This window comes from Filicampus tigris, chromosome 12, assembly GCF_054856515.1.
Source record: "Filicampus tigris isolate MCC_2025a chromosome 12, RoL_Ftig_1.0, whole genome shotgun sequence".
In the NCBI taxonomy this organism is placed as follows: Eukaryota; Metazoa; Chordata; class Actinopteri; order Syngnathiformes; family Syngnathidae; genus Filicampus; species Filicampus tigris.
In genome coordinates, this window is record NC_141228.1 from 6194796 (window position 1) to 6220245 (window position 25450).

General features: G+C 40.7%; 1 protein-coding gene across 2 annotated transcripts; it reads right to left on the reverse strand.

Moving 5' to 3' along the window:
- Positions 1 to 469: 469 nt before the first annotated feature.
- On the reverse strand, positions 470 to 24633 carry LOC147138169 (low-density lipoprotein receptor-like). 2 transcript variants are annotated; one of them, XM_086047817.1, is made up of 13 exons: positions 24496 to 24633; positions 23421 to 23546; positions 21373 to 21753; positions 19251 to 19370; positions 16696 to 16821; positions 13386 to 13557; positions 12414 to 12629; positions 10435 to 10553; positions 9878 to 10017; positions 9468 to 9609; positions 9170 to 9361; positions 6994 to 7139; positions 470 to 1603 (listed from the first exon to the last, which is right to left on the reverse strand). In XM_086047817.1, the coding sequence occupies exons 1-13, from the start codon at positions 24554 to 24556 to the stop codon at positions 1571 to 1573; spliced, it is 1974 nt and encodes a 657-aa protein (XP_085903943.1). In that variant the 5' UTR covers positions 24557 to 24633; the 3' UTR covers positions 470 to 1570. The 2 variants fall into 2 exon arrangements, with proteins under 2 accessions (XP_085903943.1, XP_085903942.1); XM_086047816.1 differs by having other exon boundaries at positions 6967 to 7139.
- Between the last annotated feature and the right edge of the window lie 817 nt (positions 24634 to 25450).

The following is a 25450-nucleotide window of genomic DNA, read 5'->3' on the forward strand; positions in this document are numbered from 1 at the left end:
AGTCAGTGAAATCCAAGAATCCAGGCACAAAGTAATCCTGTACCGTAATCATTGCACGTTCAAAAGACGAATACCACCTGAGTATAGCAGTTGTGGGGTGAGCTGTCGGCCAGTCTAGATGACTTGTGGCGAGAAGCAGCGCACGCAGTGAACTAGTTGCGGCAATCACAAGTTTTTAAAAGCCTGGCTTTTCAAATGATCACAATATGAACTTAAAAAGAGAGATTGTCAGTGGGACAATGATTTTGAAGTACTTTCAAGTTGTTGATGAATACAACAGGTAAGCAGGAATAGAGCAATACTAGTGGTCCCAAAACAGAAACCTGAGGCACCCCACAAGGTGGCTGACAAAGAACATCTACAAACAAATAACAGAAACCATGATCTAGGACGCTACTAGCGAGTGGATGGGTTTTCACAGTGAACAGGATGTTGTGTGATGACAAGAATGCAATTGTACACAAGGAAGTGAAGAGAAAGAAAAGAAACTTTAATAGATTTATTTTTTACAGTCAGTTTCATTCATGGTGCAAATACAAAAGTGCAACAGCACATGTAAATAAAAGCCTCTCTTTTAATAAATAAAACAGCAGTGTGTACCACACTTTTGTTGATACTTCGTTTCTTCTTAGTGCAGACTGATCTGATTTTTATGCTCTAGGCAATTTAAACAAATGTCAACCAAACTCGAAACGTTTATACAGAGAAACAAAGCAGGCCTTTGCGTACACAAAGTGATATCCCCACTTGGTATCAACCGAAGACCAAATAAACCGAAAACTACATAATCGCAAATGGTAGTCAGAAGATGCTTGTTAAAACACCTTCTAAAAGACGTGATGACAAATCGGAGGCAGATGGCCAATCCTATTTTTGGCTATGAAACCAATGTAACATTTAAAGAAAATTTACCAATGTCTATATTCTGGAGTGAAGGCACCATCACTTTGGGGGGGGGGGGACACTTGTAAGAGGAGATACGTCTCCAGTTTTCCCACTAAGTTCGAGTACAGATTTTACAACTGCCGCTACATATTCAAAATAGATGGAGAGAATAAAAAAAAAAAACAAGGCAAAAACCTGGACAAACCTAACAAGTGAGACATTTAATTCCTGGTGTCAGAATTTAACATTTTCAAGTATCAAACCAACACAAGATGATTTCAGCTCCGAATGATAAAACTTTTCCTACATCAGAGCTACAGCTAAAACACTGCTGGTAAGTTTTGAGCAATAAGCTTTATAATCAAGGAACAAGAGAAGAGGGTCTTGAGATCATTTCTACTACTATTCAAAGTACAAGGAAACAGTGCATTGCGCTTTTAGGATTGACCAAGCTCGACCACTCAACACGTGGAGTCACAAATGGTGAAGGTAATCGAAGCCAATGTGCGAATGACCTTTTGGCTCACCAAAACTCAAATCGAAACCTAAAGTCAGTTCTGTTTGGAACCCGTGACGAGAACTGGGCCACAGTCGAGTGATCGGCTGGTAGTCACAGCAGCTTGCCGGGGGGGTTGTGACAATGTGGGGCAAAGGCGTCGGGCCATCTGTGTCACAGCAAACGTCTTCATTCAGTGTCCAAGTCCAGCTTAAGAGTTTCCTGGTGGAGGAGAGGGAATGGCTTAGTTGACATAGTGAACCACATTAAGTCGTTAAGGCTGGCATGGAGGAATCAAGCTGCATTTATGGGACACTTTGTTAAAGTGAAAGTCTACCCAAACATATTTTTTTCAAGAATGTGTTCTATGCAGGCCCACTAGTCTAAACACAGCATGCAGATTAATATTGTGTTTGTGGAATATGAGAAATCCAACCCGTTTTTAGCTAGCTCAGGGGGCGGCCATTTTGTCCTTTCTGTCGACTGAAAATGACATCACAAATGCTCGGGGCTCAAGTAAGGACCAATCATCAGCTTCAGAAAACAGATGAGCCGTGATTGGTCGTTATTTGAGCTCTGAGCAACTTCGATGTCGCCTACCGTCGACTGAAGTGACAAAATGGCCGCCCCCTGAGATGGCTAAAAGTGGATGAATTTTGGTGCTGAACTTATATTCCACAAATGCAATAATCAGAATGCCGTATTTCAACTAGTGGGCCTGCAGAGAAAATATTCTAGAAAAAAAGTATTTTGGGTTGACTTCCGCTTTAAAGAAAAGGCTGGGTCACAATTGAGTGGCACCTTGAATTTAGCTTCGGTTCGGGATAGTGGTTGACATCATACGTGTTTGCATTTACTCACCCAAAATTCCAATTATTAAAAAAAAAAGGGAAATTGTGTTGTCTGACAAATAGGACCAGTATAGAAGCTCGAGTTACTCAGTGACACGTGAGTACGTCAAGCTTTCTTTGAGTCAGAATGTCAAGTTTTGTTCCATGCCTTCTGCATCAAGCCCTGCTCTCTGTTGTTACTTTGTATTTTCTTAGATAAAGAATTTCACTTTTAAACTTCCGTGCCGTGTCGTGTCTGCTTCTGGGTCCAAGTTCTGCTCCTCACATGACAAATTGATTGCCGTAAATCCATTCCAGGGTCACAATACTTTTTTTAATGTCATACAAGTGTAAGAAGAAGCTAACAGCTGATTAACATATTGTGAAATGACCATTTCATGACACATGGCGGACACATACCAGTGTATAGGGAAGTGAAGTAGGAGGATTAATTAGTATTCCATTTCCATTAAGACTTAATACATTGCACTTTGAACATGTGAAACTGTCACAACAATATAGAAAAAAAGTAAACCATTGTTAATATTAAAACAAGAGTAATCACAGCTAATGTACTGAAAAAGTGTACTTTTCAAATGTGTTTATTATTGTTGACTACCCTTACGTCGCTTACGTTCCTACATAATAAAAAAAAAAGTACACCGTATTCTGACTATTTGACATCACTGTTGAGCTATTGCAAAAAAAAAAAAAAAAAGTTACTGTAAATCATCAAGATCATCCTTTTAGATGGCCACTCAGCTGTCTCACAATAAATTTATTTCAAATGTAGAAGTTCCATTGCATTTCACTCAGTTTTACTTCTGTTGTGCCAGTAGAGGTAAACACTCAGCAAGTATGAAATGATCCCAACCTTTTGACATTCTGTCTTTAAAGCACACGTTCCTCCTAGCTCACGCCTATTGCTATGCGAGTCTGTGTGGATGAATAATCTCTGCAAAATTCTGCAGTATAGCGAATAATCTGAGTTGAAATGTGGTTTACCGGTAGGCCTGCACAATGTGTCTCTTGAACATCGCGATTGCGATGTGCGCATGCGCGATAGTCACATCGTAGGGCGTGCGATGTTTGAATTTTTTTTTTTTTTTTTTCTTAGAACACGCAAACTTTTGTTTTGCTTCAAAAAAGCAGAAAGTTACTCCGTGCTCTTACACAGCCTGTCTCGCTCACCCCCTCCTTCCTGCCAATCAGTCACCGGCCCCTCCCCCTCCACTCCGCTGTCTGCTCTGAAAATAACAGGCGACATGGAGCAGTGGCAGAAGCGGCAGTGGATTTAGTCCCCAAAAGAAAGTCAACATCCAAAATATGAAAGTATTTCAGCTATAAAAAGGAAGATTTAGAACATCAAAACATCCTTTGCCAACAGTGCCTCGCCGTTGTTGCTGCAATCGCCGTCACAAGCCCCGGTATGAGCAGTGCAAACTAAGGAGTGGGACCCGAGGAGAAACTTCATCTACTCGAAAAACTATTACAGGCGCCTTCGACAGCATAACTCCTTATGATAATAAATCCAAACAGCACCGACAAATCACGGATGCAATATGTTTTACAGACAGTTTTAGTTATCGTTATATTTTTGTGAACAACTCACGGGACTAATGCACCTGCTCTTTAAATTTTAATATTCTTGTTCTAATTTGTTTACAACTTTGCTGCAGTTTCACAAAGTTTTTTTTTCATCTTACTGTTATATTTTTGTAAACAACTCAGTCGCTAGTACACCTGCTTTTTAATTTTTTAATATTTTATAGTTTCGTTTAATGGTGTTTCTAACTGCTGCTGCTTTAGAGGTTTTTTATTTTCTTCTATTTTTTTTTTAAATGACTCAAGGGTCTAGTGCACCTGCTCTTTTTATTTTTTTGTTTAAAATATGTTTAATATTTTGCTGCTGTTTACATTGAAGTGTGAAATACAATGTTCAATAATCTATTATGTTACAGAGACATGACCGCTGCGATCACTTTTATATACAGCAATCATCATTCACAGATGAACCCCCTTAGTCTGGATTAAACGATATTATATGAATACAATGATGTCATGGTGAGATTTAACCAAATTATTCCCAAACAAATCTATTCAAGTCATCTGGTGAAAATTCTATTTTTAACATCGCATTACATATCGCAAACCCCCCCAAAATTGCAATGTCATTTTTTTTCCAACATCGTGCAGCCCTATTTACCGGTAAAAGAAAAATCTGGAAGCCACAAAAAGTGAACTGCGATATAGTATAGCGAGGGTCGACTATCCTTATTGATGTGGTTGTAGTCTGTTGTGGTGTCCAATTGCACAGAATCATATTGAGAACTGTTTTGATATTTTGATGCGTGTCAATAAATGGGAACCAAAATATGGTGGACGCCTCTAATGTACAGTAGTGCAGTTCTCAACCTTAATTGTCGTGATCTCTTCAGGATATGTAAAAAGTTAACTTAAAGCCTCTGAAAGAGCTCTTCTGTTCAGGCCACACCCAGACTGATGATTCTGCATTGACCCGTGTTTAGTTTTGTCCTTGTCAGTTCCCTCCAAGGTATTAGTTCACAGACGTTAACCCCGCCACTGCCGCCCCGAGATGGAAAAGAAAAAAAAAAACTTCCAGGAAACATCTGGAAGCTGCTCGAGAAAACAACGACTGTGCTAACAAAGGAAGACATGATGTAAATAATATGCATTTTATACAGGACAATGGGTTTTGTACACAGACACTAACTGTTCACTTTGTTTTTTTTAATCTTGTTTCTAATTTAGTCTTTATTTAACCAGGTTGGTCGCATTGACATTATGAACCTCTTTTCAAGAGAGACCTGGCCAAGGCAGGCAGCAGCAAAAATACTACCGTACGTTAGACATACAGTACAAAGAGAGACAAAGTACAGTTTGCAAAGTACAGCATTTTGGACCATCTGAGTCATGGCTAAAAATAAATTGTTCAAACAGCCAAGCTAAAAAAAAAAAATTAACATTCTATGGAAGCTGTGTCCAAGTCTTTCAATTTAGATTTCAAAACATTTAGGGATACCATTTCCTTGAGCTTCAAGTCGTTCTGTATGAGATTCCATACTGCCGGGTATTTTATGGTTACAATTACAGAAGCTTTATCAAAAATCGGGCCTTCACAAAGACAACAATGCTCTGTTGACATGTCAGGAGAGGTACTACTTTAATAAGATCTTTCTTAGTGTGGTTGGGCTGATTCCCCCACGTGAGGCCTGGTTCACACGGCAAGATTTTAAAATTGTCGGCCCACTTCCAAGAGATCCCACACGCGATGAGAAAAAAAATCACGTACGGGGGTTTTGAACGTACCGTGTGTGGTGTGCAGACTGTCCTGTCGGCAAGATCAACACATCACACACGAAGCGATTCATTCACGGATTTTCTCACGTCAGACTGAAAATCTCGCAAAACCCCTCGAGATTAAACGTGACTTCCGAGTAAACAAACGGCGGACGTAGAGGCAGGTCTCCGATCGTGTCTGGACGGTGGCGCTAGTTTGTGGATTATTTGGAGCGAAAAAAAAAGTGACAAAACGTTGGGCTCTGTTGTGCCATGACTGTTTTGATTTTGGATTCCCACGGCGCTTCTTCGCTGCCCCGTCACTCCGCTTTCTGATTGGCTGCACGTCACTGTCAACCGGCTGCGTGATCATTTGTCCACGGGGCACACCACACACGGTGCAAAGTCGGGCAAAAAAAATCCAACATGTTGAATATCCCCGATTTGAGGTCGGACGTCCTCCCGAGCGGTCGAGATCAGTCTGAGCACACCGCACATGGCAGGATTATCTGATAAGATTATTTTTGGAGCCATTACGAGAATCGACGTACGACTGTCGGGAGGGGAGATTCGGGGGCTAAAATCCGGCTGATTATCCTGCCGTGAGAACCGGTCTTAGATGGAATTCTCGTCTCGGATGTCGGCTGTGCACTGAAGTTGCAATTCAAATCAATTCTGAGGCCAGCCTATCTTTTCGTCAATACGCAAAGATAAAGCCAGAGATGGCAATGTACTGTAGTCTTTAAACTAATTAGTCACGCCTTCCAAAATACACGGATACCTTCACTTATGAGTGCTCCAACATCCATGTTTTTTGAGTCATCACATGATCAATCTTTTCCTCTTTGTTATGAGCTAAACTTTTAATTACAAGCAAGCCGCCGCTCAACTGAAGGGAGGGAAAAAACAAAAGGTCCCCGTAAGGAGCCGACTTTCAGATGTTACTCGAACGCGACAAACAGTCAAAAACACAAATATAAAATAAAAACACTTGGAGGGAGCATGGAGAACAACTCACACCGAACTGTCAGCATGGTAAATGGCCGACCTGAGCTCGAGTCACTAACGAGGCCATGACACCTAAAAGCACGCATGAATTGTGGGTGTGTGTGGAATTCGGCTTAATAACTCTTCATAAAACCGTTGTTTTTCCTTTACATTAACTTATTTATGATTTACTATGTTAGTATAGTCATATTTAACAACGCAGTGCTATTTTTCATCTTCAAAAGCATAACCAGAAAATGGCAGCGTTTTTGGGGGGGGGGGGGGACATTTCATTTCAGTTCAAAGGGGAGAACTAATCTAATCTGAGAGTAAATTGCATTATTAGCTTGCTCACAGAGCAAATGAAGCTTGTAAGTCAAGGTGCCAACGTAGTGACATGGTGTCAATCAACACTTCAGTGATGCACTTTCAAATATCTAGCGAGCTTATGTGAGATGACATTCCCACCCTTAGTGTGTGCGAGTGTTGTCTTGCCTTGCGGAGACATGCATGCGGACCCTGGATGAGCGGGTCCTGGGACTCTTTGAGGGGGAAGCTTTGCACTGTCAGATTCCTGGCGGGCCGGAAGTCCTCTCTCCACCACCTCAGAACCAATCCCACCAGCAGCACACTGAGGAACACTGGGAGAAACACACGCACACAACTGTTAAGACTGCTTATGGAGAGCTTTGAGTGACACGGCCAACAATTTCTCCTTTCAGTGGGCAAACATTCAGATTGCTATAAAGGGAAAAAGGAAGATCAAAAAGCTGACAGTGGACAGTGTCAAAAGCACCGCAGGGGCAGAAAGAACAAGTCAGCGCCCCGTTTCCCTTCCTATATTTAGCCTCTAGTGTTCTGTGTAATCAGTCGCGCGACAGCTGCATGAATGCACCATTATATTTGCATGGTGAGTGTTTAGGACTCAGCTTGGCTACCGAGGTAACAGCGGTGCTACATCACCATTCCCTGAGCAGCTCAATCTAAAAACGACGGCGGCAGCGGGTTTCGCTTTAAATAAATCGGCCTGTTTGAGGGTTGTTGGGGAGCTGCAGGAAAACAAGAGACAATAAGTAATGTTGCCTTAAAAGAACTTCCCAAACTATTTTTAAAAAGGTACACCAGCTTGCAAAGGAGGAGAAAAGTACTTCTGAAGTTACCATGGCAACACGGTATCCCCTGCTTTAGAGATGGACAGAAGTGGTGGACCAGCCAGGACACGTCTCATGTCGCATGAGCGCTAGCATTACTTTTGATGGGGAGTATATTCCAAGCTGTGCTCACGTTTAGCACCGTGATCCACTGGCTTTTTGTCAAATGATACAGGGGGGGCGGGGCGTCTCAGTTTACAAGGGAGCTCCATTCCTTTCGGAGTGATATAATCCACATTTGTCAAGTCGGAATGCTTTGCAGTCTATCGCGAACATGCGACTCCTATATTAATATTAGTATGTGCGACACTTGTAGGCCATAAATGTAAAACAATCAAATGATGAAACTAACAGAGGTTGTCTTCTTGTGGCACATGACGACGTATTCTTTCGCCACGCACCCGTAGAAAGCTTGAAATTAGAGATGGACCGATATGCTTTTTTTCAGGGACGATACCATTATTAGTAGTCAAGGAGGCCGCTAACCGATATTTCGAGCCGATATTCATTTTCAGTGAAAAGGTAAATATTGGCATCAAAATCGAAAAAAACATTTACTCTTAACTTTGTTGTAATGTCTTTAAGCATGTTTATTGAACAATGTTTCAGGTTTGCATGATGGTGATTTTTTAAAAATCATTATTACAAGAAATTTTTGACAGTATACATCTCTGTTATAAATTCAAACAAAAACTTCCGGGAGCATCCGGGGTTGTAGCATCTCTTAAAAAGGATAAAGGAAAACAAAGCGGAAGTCAACCCAAATGTATTTTTTTCAAGAATATGTTCCCAGCAGGCCCACTAGTTGAAACAAGACATTTTGATAAATATTGCGTTTGTGGAATAAGAGTTAATTTACTCATTTTTAGCCATCTTCGGGGGCGGCCATTTTGTGAAACAATTGCTCACAACGACCAATCACGGATGACCTGTTTTCTGAATCTGATTGGTTGTTGTGAGCAGTTATGATGTCAGTTTCAGTCGACAGAAGACAAAATGGCCGCCCCCAGAGATGGCTAAAAATGAGTGAATCAACACTGATTCCACGAACCCAATATTTATCAGAATGCCTTGTTTCAACTAGTGGGCTTGGATAGAACATATTCTTGAAAAAAATATGTTTGCGTTGACTTTCCCTTTAAACAATGGCTCCATGTAGTTTTCTACAGTAAGTTTCAAATTTTCGAAACGACAGAAATGTTGAACTGTCACATATCTTTGTTTTGATTTCTACAGTTTTAAATTGATTTATTATCAGCCAGCAGAGTTTTAAAAAAGACCGATGCCGATATTCGTCAAAAAGCCAAATATCGGTGCCGATAATCGGCCTGGCCGATGATCGGTCTATTCCTACTTGAAATGTCAAAAGTTGTGGCGGTCGCAAACTGACAACTCCCTGTACATGTTTGCTGCTTTACACACGTTGCATCTTTGCGACTATTTTCCTCTGAATCTTCTTGGAAGAGTTGTAACCCCACCCAGAGGAAAATTGAAGCTAAAGAAATGTAAGCTATGCTTACCAATTAGCGAGAAGATTCCAACGAATCCAGGATCAGACAAACGTGAAGCAGGAATGGTGCGGTTAATAACGGGAATGCCTTGCGATTGATTGCGTCCCATGTCAGTGCAGCGGAAGCTGGGAGTCTCCGAAAGGAGATCAACAACACATCCGTGTGTGCACACCCTCCAGGGGTTGCCGCACGCAGCCTTGCCTACAGACAAGTGCAACACACGGTTAGTTTGAAAGTAGTGCCGGCTGTCGGGCCTGATCAATAGCTGGAACTCAGCGTAACGACATCTTTGATGAATTGCTCATACCGTTAGGTTGAAGAGCAGGCTGAATGATGGCAATGCCGCCTGGTGAGGTGACGTTTGTCGGGAGTATTTGGAAGTCGCTGCCACTGTGCTTGTTGGCTCTGCAGATGGAGTGTGTGTCTTGGTCACTCCAGTAGACAAAACCCTAAAGCAGGAGACATATGGTTCAACAAATAAATAATATTTCTTAGTCACTTTGACTACTTGTATTATAAAATTACAGCCAAAGAATGGCAGACTAAAAAAATGACTCCAAAAACAGATTTGTTTACACCAAATATGGTCTGTATTAAACACCTTATAGACAGAAACATGGACATAACTGCAAAATGGTGAATCCTTATTTTTATTTATTTATTTGCTGTGTTTTTTTCCCCACCATTCTATGTAACACTCCAGTGGTAGCTGTTTACCTCAAACACCGCCAGACCAAACGGCTGATCCAGATAGCCGTTTGACTCAACCACTGTTTTGCGGTGACGCCCATCTAGATGCACTCTGGAGATGCTTCTCATGCCCCTATCAAGCCAGTACAGCAACTGGCGAGGCATATCTGGGGACGAGGACCAAATCAAACGGAAACTATGAGGAACTGCAAAGGCACTCAAGTGAGATACGAGACCAAAACGTTTTATGAGTTTCTAATGATTAGAAACACTTCTCCTGATATGATGCAGTGCAGTTGTACACCACTCCAAACTACAAAGTCAGTAAGAAACAGTAGAATTACCGGTACTAATAAAATCATTAAATTAACACCTCTATGATAGTTGTAATCAAAACTTTAACATTTAATACATTGTATCTCATTACCTTGTGAATGTAATGTCGTGCAAAGCCATTGTTTTCCAAAAAGGGGGAATAAAGATCCAACATTGCATTGCACAATTGGTGTCGCATTTAATCTCCCTCACTGGATGACTAATCTATCTATCTATCTATCTGTCTATCTATCTATCTATCAACTTACCCAGAGTTAGAGCAACGGGGTGGTATAGTAGAGAAGTGACCAAAGTCATCATGTCCTGACCATCCAAGCTCGCCCGCACAATTTTGGGTGGGCTGCCACACTGGGCCCAGAAGAGCAATCTGGAAAGCACAAATGGTTGAATTGTGTGGTTGAATTAGCATTATTTATGATGTATGCTACTCATAAAAAGTGAGGCTTATTCAGCATTCAGTGAATGTTCAGCATGAAAATCACCTTTACAGGTCAATTTAGTTCATCTGAACTTTGAGCCAGATGAGCAGCAAAAGTCACAAAATGGTGATCATTTTGTTATATATCTTCCTTGGTCTCATGATGTCAAATTGTGAACGGCATGATCAGGACCAAATGTAATTGAGCAAGAATCAAACACCTGTTGTGAATTTTGCCATTAACTCCTTGTTAGGGTACAGAAAGTTTTTTTTTTAAAAGACCAGGCTTAATCATTTCAAAACTTTTTCAACCATTATTGTGACCATAACCTGTACAGAGAAATTGAAAAAAAAAAATTGAGATCCTTTTGAAAAGGAAAGTAAAAATAAAGAACTAAGATCATGTGGTTTATAACAAATGTGCACACTCTTATAACTGGGTATGTAGTTGTGTTCAGAATTAACAAATAACACTCAAACTTACTCTAAGTGGGAGTCAGCATATAACTGCCACCATTTAAAGTGCCTCTGACTCACCCCAAATAAAGGTGTTCTAGTAGGCTTTTTGTGACATTGTTTCCTTTCCAGCAGAAGCTCAAAGGCTTTGTGTGAACACTGACTTGAAAGTGAACTCGTTATTTCCGAAAGAAAGACAGCCCCAAAGCATGATGCTGCCACAACCATGCGGAACTAAAACTGTATGTTGTTCTGTTGGTGAAGAGTAGTGTTTTGACATGCCTTTTGGAATTATGGCCAAAGAGTTCAGCCTTGGTTTTATCAAATCGTAACCATAACCGTTTCCATAAGTGCGTCAAAGGTTTCCCAACTGTGTTTTTCTTTCTTTGCAAGATAAGGCTTCTGACATGATTATGATAAGAGATTGCTGTCACATGAAAACAGCCAGGGCATGCCAGAAATCCCTGTGGCTCCTTCAATGTTGAGGTGGCCTTTTGACAGCCTCCCAGACCAGTTTTCTTCTCATCTTTTCATAAATTTCAGAGGGGTGCCCAGTTCTTGCTAATGTCATTATTGTGCCATTTTTTTTCTACATTTGATGAATGTCTTCACTGTGTTTCAAGGTCAATTTAATGCCTTTTCTTTTGAATTCTTTTGTACCCTTCTTCTGACTGATACCTCTGGACAATGAGATAGATCCCTCCGATGCTGTGGTAGCTCTCTCGGTCAAAATAAATAAACTAGACAAAATGTCACGAAAAACTTCCTAGAAGATCTGAACTTTGCACTTGAAATGGTGGCAGGTGTGTGCCGACTCCCATTCAACATGAGTTTGAATGTGATTCCTGAATTCTGAACACATCCATATCCCAAATTAATATTGATTTCTTCAGGTTAAAGGTCACATTAACGGTGCAACAAGCTTTCCAATGCTTTCTTGGGTCTTATTTTTTTAACATCACAAAATATTACCATTTGAGCAGGTCTGTGTAGACTTTTTATATCCACTGTAGATTAGTATTAACAGCCACAGGGATAGTCTATATCTTAAAAAAAAGAACCCTTAAAGGGGAGGTCAACCCAAACATATATTTATAAGAATATGTTCTATAAAGGCCCACTAGTTGAAACATGGCATTCTGATTAATGTTGTGCTTGTGGAATATAAATTAAGCTACAAAATCCAGACGTTTTTAGACATCTCTACGGCGGCCATTTTGTCACTTCTGTCGACTGAAAATGACATCACACACCCTCAGGGCTCAGATAACGACCAATCATAGCTCAGCTTCAGAAAACAGGTGAGCCGTGATTGGTCGCCCCTATAAATCCTATCAACTATAGCCTTCCTACCCATGCAAAGGGTCCACTGTAAGTGCACAAGGCTTGTCCAGTCCTGTGATGAATTGGCGCTGCTGGGAGCCATCAAGCCAGCTGACATAAATGGAATTACTCTCCAAAGAGGTCCAGTACAGAAGATGATGGATCCAATCTACGGTCAGGCCTGAGACAGGACTGGGAACATTCAGTAGCAATGTGGCGTCCTGGGCTTCAACGCTTAGGTGGACCCTGAAATTCATATCAAATCAAATGTAAGGAGTACAGTACTGAAAGCTGTCAAGTTCTACAGAACACCCTGAAAACTGAAACAAAAGTCAAGCTCAATCAATATATAAATATATAAAGCTCATCAAAATCAAGCGTATTAAATAATTATGAAATGGTTAATTAAGACAGTGATCTGCAGATTAGGTTAGAAATCATTTAGACGACTTGATGATTTATTTAAGTAGAGAGACAAAAGGGAAATTTGATCATGAAATGTAATTTTTTTTTCAGCAAAAAGGGGCAGAAAATATTTTTCTTCCCTCTGCTCCTCTTCACTTTTGTTTTCATGTAAACTGTCAGTTATTCATGACAACAGCCACCTTGCACAACGTAAATGAACAGAACAAAGCGTTGTATGAAAGGTATAAAAGTGTAAAAGGGCCAAATAGGTCTGGGCTTGTATATTTGCTTTGATCCACAGCCACTACCGGATATAAACCAGAGAACGGATTAAGAGAACTCCAAGTGTGTTTACAATTGGATCTGACTTGTTGTCCTTGTGCAGGAGTTTCCTTTAACTATCAACACACACTGTCCGATAACGTTTAGCCCTATTGTAGAGGCAGAGTCTTCTCTATATTCGCTTTCAGACCAAACAGCCCAAGAACTTGGGTGTTCCTGGTAGGGAGAGCTCCTGGTTCTAAGAACTCGTGTGTGGCTCACTAGTTTGAATTCACTCGGAGCGACAGAGGGCGAGGTAGGTTATCCAAATGTTACCTGTAAATAGACCTCTGTCCTTGCTGGGCCAGGTACAGTATGTTTCTAAAGGCCAAGACAGCAACAGACCCAGGGCCTGGTACATGTTCTGCCAACATCCTGGAGGCTGCACCACCAAAGCCCATCGCAACAACTCCTTCAGATGTGGACACAAGCAGCTGGGCATCAACCCCTGGAGAGACATAAAGTACATTAAGGAGATTTAATAACAACAACAAAAAAAAAAAGAATCGCTCCATCTTTAAAAGCTGGCACTAACATTAGCAGCCGATCTGAGAGGCGAATTACTGGCGCGAAGACGTCAAAAGACAGCTCAGAATAATGTGCGCACTTTGCAAAGCCAAATTCACACACTAGATTAGTTGTATGACTTTGGCATATAAACTGAGAGCAAAAGAAAACATTCTGCTAAGGTTACCTCCGTGGGGCCTCACCAAGCAACACTAAACCTGCAGGACGTTTTGAGCAATTTACTCAAATTTGCCGGTCCGTTTATCGTCATCCGTATGCACCCTTCCGTCCGTCTATCCGCCTTATTGTGAAGACGGATCAAATAGTAAATCGACTATCAGCCAGTCCATCTATCATTGTAAACGAGTTTCCGTTAGCGCTTCAGTCTACCAACTTCTCCCCCAACCGACATAACCCCCCCCCCCCCCCCAATATTGACTACCGGTACCTTCTTGATTGTTGTGAAATTTTACACCGAAAACTCACCGCAGCTGATGTGAAATGGACGCCTCACCTCGGCCGGACTAAATACGTCCCCTTTTAGGACCCCTTAGCTTTACCCCTCCGCTGCCGCTGCCTGACAACCCCACCCCAAATAGACACTTCCACCTATGCTTAGTCCGGCATTTTTTTTGCATTTCCCGTCTATCACCTACAACATGGATTCGATCCGATTCTGGAAAATTAAAATTCTTTCTCTGACCTGTTTACAGGAATGAAATGACTGCCTCTCATCCTCGACTGCCATTGTTTTTAGATACAATATCTACTGATTGATGACTCTAGTGAGGCCTAATCTTAGCAACACACCTCAAAACTCCAGATAACAGACTTGGGGCTGGGTTGCATGGTGGGTAATCGGTCAGGCCATACATATGCCTCCAGATCTGAGATTCTGGGTGTGAATCCACACTCCAACCTTTCAGTGTGGAGTTTCCATGTCCTGCCCATTTTCTCCAAGTACTGTGGCTTCCTCCCACACTCCAAAATTATGCATGTTAGGTTCGTGAAGGGCTCAAAAATTGCTCTTTGGTGTGAATGTTTGTCAATGTGTGCCTTGCAATTATAGCTGGTGACCAGTCAAGACTGTAGCCCACTTCGCAACCCTAATGAGGACAAGGCGATGGACCAAACGGATGGATGAGTCATAGTCCCGCAATAAGCTCAGGCAAAAAGGAAAGTGCTAACCAACTGTTTTTCACGAGAATGACTTGACTGAATTACTGAAGGCTACTATTTTTTTTTTTTATGGATTTGCACAGGAAAGTCACCTTTACAAGACTCAAAAGGTGGGGCCGCTCTTTGCACAATTCAAGTTTGCCTGAACAAACCTGCTACAGTCAATGACTGACTAAAGGTGCTGTGCAAACACGTTGCCAATGGTTAAATCTTGTTCAAACAGCAGGACCCTCGTGTTTCTGTTTAAGACAGATTGCACTTCTATTGCCTAGTAACAAGTTACACCACAGTAACCATGATCGAGCTCAGGGATGGGCCATTCTCGGTATCCTGCATGTTTTATATGTCACCCTGCTGCAACCCACCTGATTCGTCATTATCCAGCTTCTGCAGACCTTGCTGATTATATGATCGTTTGAATCAGGGGTGTTGCAGCAGGGAGAGATGGAAAACAGGCAGGATACCGGCCCTCGAGGACTGGAATTGCCCACCCCTGATTTAGATTGAATTTAAAGACCTAAGTGTGAAGTAAACTTGGCCAACCGTCTTTTGAGTAATATTAACAGCTAAAACTATTTTAAGCATACTTTCGTTCGTTTTTATGACGCAGCCCACCCCGATTCATAATTAGACCCATAGCAACGCGCTTAACAACGAAAATGCAAATGAATGTTCGGCAATCTCCGGTCATCTTCGGCGAGTGACGTCACTAAAAGAGATCGAGTCGCCAGTCACCCATTGTACTGCACTGTTTACTGTCACGTTTGCCATTCTTATCGTGTTTTTTGGCGAAATGCCTCGGCGCTGTGTGGCGACGCATTGTTCACACTCAGGCCAACAGTTGCTTGAGTGGCCAAAAGATAACAATAGGGCACGTAAATGGACCAGTTTGTGTTACACTTCAACTGGCTTCCACATTAACTGGCTCCCGATTCCATCTGTGGCCGTTCGGGCAATGCCAGTCCAGTAATTTTGTTTTTCCTGTCCGCAGATTTGTCACTAGCAACATCGAAACTGCTCAACTGCATACATGTTCAATTCTGCAATAAACACTTGAAACAAAACGTCTCGCTTACAACTCCCGACTGGCTGCAAGAAATTGTAAACATAGTAAAAAATAAAAATATAAAGCTAGAGAGTGGTATTCGAACCCGTGACACAAAGGGGAAAAAGCAAACAAAAAGCAGCAGCACACCTTAGCCAACACCCTACGCATGAGCTGGTATGACTTTGTTGATGAATGAACATGCCTCTTGGAAAATTGCCAATCAAGTCAATCTTACTATAGATTCACTTGCGTTTTATGATTTATTAAATATACCTTAGTTGTGCCTCCATGCACTCCATGTCCGGTCGTTCGGGCACAACATTTTCATCATCCTGAGCATCTGGCTCGTACATGTACGGTCCAACATGCGTTATGCCAACAACCTCCTCTTCCTCCAGCTCTTCAAACACCTGGACCCCCTCAGATAAGTTCCAAATATCGCTTTTCGAGTCTGTTTCGGAGCGGCTTTGTACACTTTCACCATCGAGCGCTGCCATTGTTGTTCATCGAATGACGTCGCACTTCCGGTTTCGAGCTCGTCAGCATCTCACTTCGAAAAAAATATTTTTTTTCATGCTTTATTTTTTGTATAATGTTCAATTACTCTATTGAGATTTCATTTGTCATTTTCTAAAATTACGTCACATTTGGTCTTTAAAGTTGGGAGACAATTTCCATTAGAGCAACTCGTCATTTTTATTGAGTGTTATCCCATGAAAAGATATAATAAAATGCTTCCAAAAATGTGATGAGGGTACTCCTCACTTTTGTGAGATGCTGTAAACATGACGTAACATCCTAAAGGATTTGACCGGAGGATGGGCTAGCGTGGGGGCCATACGTGCTGCTCACCTTCGGCCTTGCAGTCTCCGCTCGTAGGGGTCAATTGATATCCGTCGAGGCAGCCACAGGAGAGGGTGCCATTAGTGTGAACGCACAGTTGATCGCAATGGTCGCTCTCCAGGCATATGTCCACCTCTGTGTGACAAAATAGAAACATTGTGTAAGAATAAATGTAAGGTGGACTTCCACTTCCCCACTACTGTGTCTCTGAACAAAAACTGCTTAGGAGGGTTACTGTTAGTCTGAAACTTACGACATTAGGCTAGGTTCACACCGCAGGTCTTAATGCTCAATTCAGATTTTTGGAAAAAAATCTGATTTTTTTGGGGTAAGCGTTCATATTACATTATAAATGCGACATTGGTCTCTCTCGTGTTTTGAACACATGCATCTCCAAAGTGACCCGCATGCACAGAAGAAAAGACGACGTCACTCAGTAAATGTGGTCCAGCGTGTTGGTGCATTTGTACGGTGAAGCGATTCGGTAGGAGGTAGAAATACAGTATTTGGGGGGGGGGGAATGGAGGCAAGGCTTTTCATTTCTCATTTAATGGAGACGTCACTAAAAATGACATCACATCATGACCTTACGTAAGAAATGAATCGATCTGAACCGTGGCTGAATTAGTACAATCACCATAAATGTCCACTTTATGCTTCATGTTTCAAGTGAGATTAAATTAAAGTCAAATATAAATAAAGTCAACACTCTTACTCAAAACAACTTTGCAGATTCGATCTGGCCACTCCCAGCACTTTACCTCCACCTGCGCGTAGCGCATTTTGTGTTGAGGATGACGTCAATGTTGGATATATGCGAACTGCCGGTTCAGACTGCGGTCGCATTGCAAAAAATCCAGAAAGTATACGATCGAGGACCACATATGAAAGTGGCCCAGGTCGCATTTGAAAAAAAAAAAATCTGAATTTTGCCGTTCAGACTGTCATAAAAAAATCAGGTACAGATCGCATATGGGCAAAAAAATCTGATCTGGGTCGCATTTCCCTGCGGAACCTAGCCTAGAACTCACAAAAGTAACTGAATAATAATAAAGAGAGCCCCACTATATTGTGGCTCATTGTTTATGCCCCCATTCTATTGCTTATTTTTAAGCAATTGCTTTTTGAAAGTATACAGTATGAGCAAGTCTACAAGTTGTGTCCTTTCAGTAGCTGAAATTTGATTGGCAGCACTGAGATCTTCTGAAAGAGATGCAAAGTAATCAAGAGGAAGAAGAAAAGAGGATGAACCTTCAGTGTATAACAGAATTTTTTTTTGCCTTTTCAATATTTGTCATTCCAACAGAACAAATAGAATATTGCCTGTGAGTAGGGTTGTACGCTCTGTTTGTATGTATTGCAGCTCCATGTGTGTTAAAGTAGCAGTTGTTTGAAGATGTATAATTACCGTGATATTTTATTATATATATATATATATATATATATATATATATATATATATATATATATATATATATATATATATATATATATATATATATATATATATATATATATATATATATATAATATTTTTGCTGATTTCCGTTTGCAAGAGGTCTACGGTGGTTCACTTTATGTGCTAACATTAAGCAAACTGACTTTCTCAAGACAAAATTCTAAGGTTTGAGTGAACATTTGAGTGTTTAAAGATGAAGTCAACCCAAACATATTTTTTTCAAGAATATGTTCTATGCAAGCCCACTAGTTGAAGCAAGGCATTCTGATAAATATTGCGTTTGTTGAATAAGAGTACATCTACTCATTTTTAGCCATCACAGGGGGTGGCCATTTGGTCACTTCTGTCGACTGAAATGACATCACAACTACTCAAGGCTCAGGTAACGACAATCACGGCTGACCCGTTTTCTGAAGCTGAGCCGTGATTGGTCGTTACCTGAGCCCTGAGTAGTTGTGATGTCATTTCAGTCGACAGAAGTGACCAAATGGCCACCCCCTGTGATGGCTAAAAATGAGTAGATGAACTCTTCTTCAACAAACGCAATATTTATCAGTCAATCACGGCTGACCCGTTTTCTGAAGCTGAGCCGTGACTGGTCGTTACCTGAGCCCTGAGTAGTTGTGATGTCATCTTCAGTCGACAGAAATGACAAAATGGCCACCCCCTGAGATGGCTAAAAAGAACATACTCTTGAAAAAAACATGTTTGGGTTGATTTCCTCCTTAAATACACGATGCTAAATACTCTTGAATTTACACTCTGCATTTTATTTGAAGAACTGAAAGTGAACAGGCAGTTAATCCTTGTTTGTTTTAAGTGTGTTTTAATAAGTTTAAAGTGTTTGACATGTAGGAGGGGGAAATTTTTTTTTTTTTTTTTTTTTTTTAATGTTTAACATGGTCTTGCAGTGCCAGAGAGTTTCACAAATAAAAAGGCGCTTAATGGTTACTTTGGCCTGGAGCCTCTCGACGTCTGCTCTTGGACAGTCCAAGTGGGATATTTCCAAATTCCCAGCAGTCTGGAATGCGGCATAATACACTGCATTGCAAAATACATTGGGACACTAGTGCCCATAACACCCTCCAGGAAGTGACTAACTCACCTTCACAGTGAATATTCCCGACAAGCCTCATGTGGTCAGGACATTCACAGTGGAAGCCCATCCCTGTGTCCACGCAGTGATGAGAACAGCCTCCATTATTGACCAGACACTCGTTCTGCTCTGCAAGGACAGATGTTACATCATCAGCACTTGCAGGAAGTACTGTATTGACAGGATGAAAGATGAAGCTGGTTTAAAGGAAAAACAAACAAAAAAATCCACTTTGCTCCTTACACAAGCAGGATGTGTCACAGTTTATTGCCGCGATTAAACGTCCACGTGGACATTACATGAAATTTGACTTCGACACCAATAGTAAGAGTAATGAACAAAGGAAGGGACTCTGTAAAATTTGCTCTACCAACGACCAATGGATGGCTTTTACATGTATTGTGCTTAACTTAACAAAACAGAAAAAGAAAAGTCAGAGACAGAGAACACAAATTATTATTGAAGAAGAATTAAGGACAAGAAAAATATTGGTAGTATTCAACACTGCTGTTTCTCCCAACTACTAAAAGAACAAAATTATGACTGAATACCATGTTCACATGCTTTTGTTTACTTCATCATATAGCACATGGTAAAGCAAATATTGGGAAAAGCTCTCAGTATGATAAAAGTTGTATCATGTCTTAATACATGTTAAATTCATACACTAACAGCATCAATCATAAGTGAACCTCACACTGTGCCGCCCTCTGGAGGCTGCCACGTAATGCCTTGTCACTGTTCAAAAGAGCTCTGAGGTTGCTATAGAGCCCTACCAATGTGATTTTTCTGATATTTACCAATGTTGATTTATCAGTGATTCGATATAATTGGCGGGGTTAATGGGCTCTTTGCACATAGAGGCATGACATCAGAACCGTTGGAGATGTTTCGCAGTTTACACTTTTCTGATTTGGCAAACTACCACAGTTGTGTATACATAATCTGGAGCAAACAGCAGAGCAAGATTATTTTTAAAAGATTCTTTTTTTTTTCCACTCCAAAAGCGATACAAACAATATTGTGAAAATTGTCGAGTTCCTGTGTTCACACTGTCATCCAAATTTAACGGTGAGTTTAAAGTAATCACAGTTTTCACAGCCATGTGAAACTGACTTCATGATTACCGGTACATGTATTGCTTTGATCCGTAACTTCCTTTCCCGGACACCGCAGTGCTTTAATGCATCGTGTTCAAAGGAGAAAAGGATTCTTAAAAGAAAGAGATCCCAGAGTTGACCATAACTAATTTATAACCTTAGGTTAGGGGTTAGGGTTAAGCAGCCCTATAAATTTACACTGTGAGCTTTTTGGGTGCTTCTTTATGGACTCAAAGCAGATAGGTAGCCTATACAAGTTCCATGTCTGTCTGACTTTATCTCACACTAATGCAAAACACTGATTAAAAAATAAATAAAAAACTCAAATACACATACGACACAATTTGAGATGCCATTGACAAATTTGTTTTTTCACAGTCCAGCCATTCAATCCCAGGAATTTATTTATATTTTTTCAATTTTTTTAAAACGTTACGGTCAAAGAGGGTCTGAAAATGCCTGGCAGTGAATGAGTTGAAGAACTGGAAATGTTTCTACTAACATTACAACAATACCACATAGATATTCTATCACTAATTGGGATTGTTTGTTAGCATATTGATAACCTATATCTAACGTAACCACAAAACCAGGAGGGAAAAGTAGGTTGACCAAGTCCTGGAAACGAGCTGTAACTGTACGATCGATAACGACCAATCATAGCTCAGCTTCAGAAAACAGGTGAGCCGTGATTGCACGTTATCTGAGCCCTGAGGGTCTGTGATGTCATTTTCAGTCGAGAGACGTGACAAAATGGCCGCCCCCGGAGATGGCTAAAAACGGGTGGATTAACTCTTATTCCACAAATACAATATTTATCAGAATTCCTTGTTTCAACTAGTGGGCTTGCATAGAACATATTCTTGAAAAAAAAAAAGTTTGGGTTTACTACCACTTTAAGGATGAGAAGTATATTGTAGTTGCCAACATGTGTTGAAGGAGTTGACTACAATTGCCTTTTATTGTCCAAATGCAATTAATGTATGCCAAAAAAAAAAAAAAGGAACACATCATTACAGATCTTCTCTTACCACAGTTGTCCTCGTCGCTGGCATCCGAACAGTCTGCTTTGTTGTCACACCTCCAAGTGTGGAGGATGCACTGGCCGTCGCCACAATCAAACTCGGACATCTCACAAGAGGGAGTGCCCAGCGGGCTGGCTCGCCTCAAACTGCAGAACTCCTTGATCTCATCCCTCCCGTCTTTGCAGTCCACGTGTCCGTCACACAGCCGGCGCTCGCGCAGGCAGCCGTCGGACGGCCCGCAGGAGAAGAGGCCGGCGGCGCAGCTCGGACAGGAGTCCTCGTCGCTGCCGTCGCCGCAGTCGTCCACGCCATTACACGACAAGCGTGAGGGTAGGCATCGTCTGCCGCTGAGGCAGGAGAACTCGTCCTTCTTACACCTCAGCTGACCTGCAAGAAATCTCGGTCAATACAGCTAAACTCAAAAGGCTTACATCCATGAATCAAATGTTGAGAAATAATGATGTTATACCATTTCACTCTAATTTGAAGGTGGATTTTGACCGTATTTTCTAACGGTGATACCACACATAAACATTCCCAAAAAAGGCCATTTTTTTGGCAAACAGAAAAAAAATCAAATTCTCTGGAACCCATCGACCGATTTTCTAAATTCTTGTGCTGTACTCAGGTTGAAGTGGCCTTTCCAACCAGACTGAGCATTTTGCCAGACTGTCATATTTTGGAAATCTTGTCAAGTTGCGAATAAAAATTAAATAAATCCAAACTACAAATGGAAAATAATGAAAAAGGCAGCACAGTGAACGAGAGGTTAACAAGTGTGCCTCACAGTTTTAAGGTCCGGGTTCGAATTTCAACTATGGCTTTCCTGTGTGAGTTTGCATTGGTTTACTGTGGGTACCAGCGTTATAATAGTTTCTGAGTTTTCATTATAGTTACTAGTTACTTTTTATTTTGTTTTGCCTTATTTTTGTAAATTCAGTTACTTTTAATTAGTTTTTAGAGCAAACTTGTCAGTTTTGATTAGGTTGTATTTTCCGAAAATGCTTCCTTTCAGTTTAGTTATTATTAGTATTAGTTTTATTTATTTATTTTTTTAATATATGGAGTATTTGTCGAGGCTTCCTCCAACATTCCAAAAAAAGAATGCATGTTAGGTTTGTTCCACTGAAGACTCGACTCTCCATAGGTGTGAATGCAAATGTGAATGATTGGTCATATGAACCCTGCGATTGGCTGGCGTCCAATCCAGGTTGTACCCTGAAATCAGATGGGATAGGCTCTTGCCTGTCCAATGAAGATAAAGGTGATGAAATTGGATGGTTCGGTGGAACGGAAGATAAACAGCACCATCTGCTGGCTCGGGTATAAAAAACACTATCCTGTACAGCAGAAACCGCCAAACACCTTCCCAAACGTCATATAAGTGTAAAAAGCAGTTCAGCACTGTAAAAGGTATTTTCAAACTCACCTAGTGGAGTTTTATAGGCACTAATGGAATTAATAAAATGTTGTGATATTTAATGAGTTGTACTGCTGATGCTGATTTCCAGTTACATATCATGGTTGTTTGTCTATACCCTGTAATTGGCTGGCAACCAGTCCTACCTCTCCCCCAAAGTCAGTTAGAATAGGCTCCAGCTCACCCCAAATGGATTTGTTGATGTCTTCCGTGATGTCAAGTATGATTATGGCTTTGTTTCACTCACCATTATTCCGCCGTGCTTCCCAATAAAGATACATTTTATAAACTGTACGAATTAAATCTAAACTATAAATTGGAAAGAAAGGCGGTGTCACTGTCTTCCTGTGTGGAGTGTTTCGGAGGCTGCAGCTGAGATTCAGACCCCGATCTTCCTAACTGTGAGACAGAATTGGGGCCAGTGGATTTAATATTATGGGTTCAACAAGTGCCTTTGGAATTCATTTAAGAAGATTATTAAGCATTTGCTCACGCAGAAACAGAATGTGCATTTGGGGGAGGGTTGGCGGGTGGCACACAAGGAAATGTTAGTTTTGCTTGATTAATTTGCAACTGAGCACTCTAAACATCAGTTTGTGTGTTTCTGATGTCACCCGGGCAGTATCACACTCACCACAATGCTGTTCATCTGATCCGTCGCCACAGTCACTGTGTCGGTCACAAAGCTTCTCGCTTGGGATGCACGAGCCATCTTTGCAGCTGAACTCCAATTGCTTGTGGCAAGCAGGGAGAGTGTGACCTGCAGCACCCCAAACACACACACACTTTGTATTACTTGTGCATGATCCCACCAGATAATCCCTCAGTCAGTTTGTGTACTTTATGGATGTTGATTATCTACGGGAGCATAACAATGAATGCAGTATATGGTAGGACAAGATTGTTCAAGCAACAGAGACAATTAGGTTTGTCAGTTTCAACTGGCATCTGTGGCTGCTAGAAAGACTCATCCTAGCAAGTGAACGCTTTTATTCTATGTAAAGTTGTGTTCATAAACATACAATGGCAGAAGCTGTGAAATAGTGGCAGTTTTGGGGGAAAATATGACTGATGATGAACAAAGACTATCCAATTACTACTACTATTATTATTATTATTATTATTATTATTAATGTTTTGTCTCATTACTGTGCTATTCTGAAATGGCTTCAAGTTTCATTTGCTACCATTTAAAATGCAAGTGTTATTTTTGCCTGGTCATTCACGTTTTCATGTACATAATATTACAAATTCTGCCGAGGTACTTGACCATATGATCACAATTTAGCTACGTGCAAGTCACAGTATGGAGTTAAGTTTCACGTCCATGTTGTTGGTGTTGTTGTTGTTCTTTTTTTTTTCATTTATTTCTTGCAGCTAGTAATGTTTTCGATAATCGTAACGTGCAGAAACGTAGCAATGAGACGCGTTGTGACGTCAGTAATGACGTTTGCGGCAAGTTTGCACATGGCATCATTCTGCACTAAAAGCGAAATAAACTTTAATGTGTGTTAATGTCTTGGTAGATAACAGAAACATGGAAAACAATGCAATCCAAACCACATTTGCAGTCGTTAAAGTGACATATTCATTCAAATTGACGGGATTATGTACCGATTTTCAGTCGCACATAAACTAACAAACATGAAAAAACATTGCACGAACAAGACAGAAAGTGCGCAGTATGCCTAAACAGTCAATGATCGTACCGAAAATGTGATGCTGGCTGATGCAAGATATCAATAGAAATAAACCTCCAAGGTGTCCCATGCTCGTTCATGTCCTACAGTCTTGGCAGCCGGCGCGGAAAGATGACATCAGAGGCATTTCGCAGACCCATTTGTGAGAAAATTGTTAGATATACTAGTCTAGACGTTCATCCATCCATTATCGATACCGCTTATCCTCACAAGTTCAATGAACCGGAAATAACATTCAGAAATACTTCCATTACTTTTTGTAATTTATCGCAAAACATGATTACAGTACGTATATAGATGATAGAAAATGGATGGATCGATAGAGAACCCACGAATGTACAAAAATACTGCTCCATCGTCATATCGAAAACTAAAAATAAATACATTGTTAATGAAAACGTTAATCCTTCAAAACGTCATCTTTTTGTGTCGATACATTGAATACAATCCATGCACAGCTGCAACATAACTAATTCCACTGCCGCTACTTAACTCCGCGCTATTATTGAGCTATTATTCTGCTATTCCGCCATTGCGCCTTGCTACGATTTGCATTGTAGTTTTTATCTGACCTTCCTATTCTATTTTCTTTATTCACTGTAACGTGCAAACGTGGAGTTGCCCCTAGGTGCATTATATCTGCACGATACAAACGGCAATTTCTATATTTTATTACTTGCATCTTCTGCGTATATTGACAGTTTAATCATTAATTTGCAACCTTTGTCTTCACTGTTCCAACAGTACACTATTATATGCACTCAAACTATGACCTTAATTAATTGAATTCAAAATAATATGTTCCATTTTTATTTGCTTTTCATCTTTATGACTTCCTGCATGTGCATAAAATAACCTGAACCCATGTGATAGATGACATATTTGCATTTCCCGTGTCTTCTAATATACCGTGTATAAGGGTAGGCTAGCTTTACCTACTGGAAAATTATTGTTAAATTACAGT

Coding starts and splice junctions, on each gene's coding strand:
- LOC147138169 (XM_086047816.1), bottom strand. CDS start 24,556: ATGGGACACCTTGGAGGTTTATTTCTATTGATATCTTGCATCAGCCAG. Junction 19,371..21,372: donor CAGCGACGAGGACAACTGTG/GTAAGAGAAGAT, acceptor CTGTCCTTGCAG/AGCAGAACGAGTGTCTGGTC. Junction 1,604..6,966: donor AACACTCGCACACACTAAGG/GTGGGAATGTCA, acceptor CTCCTCCACCAG/GAAACTCTTAAGCTGGACTT.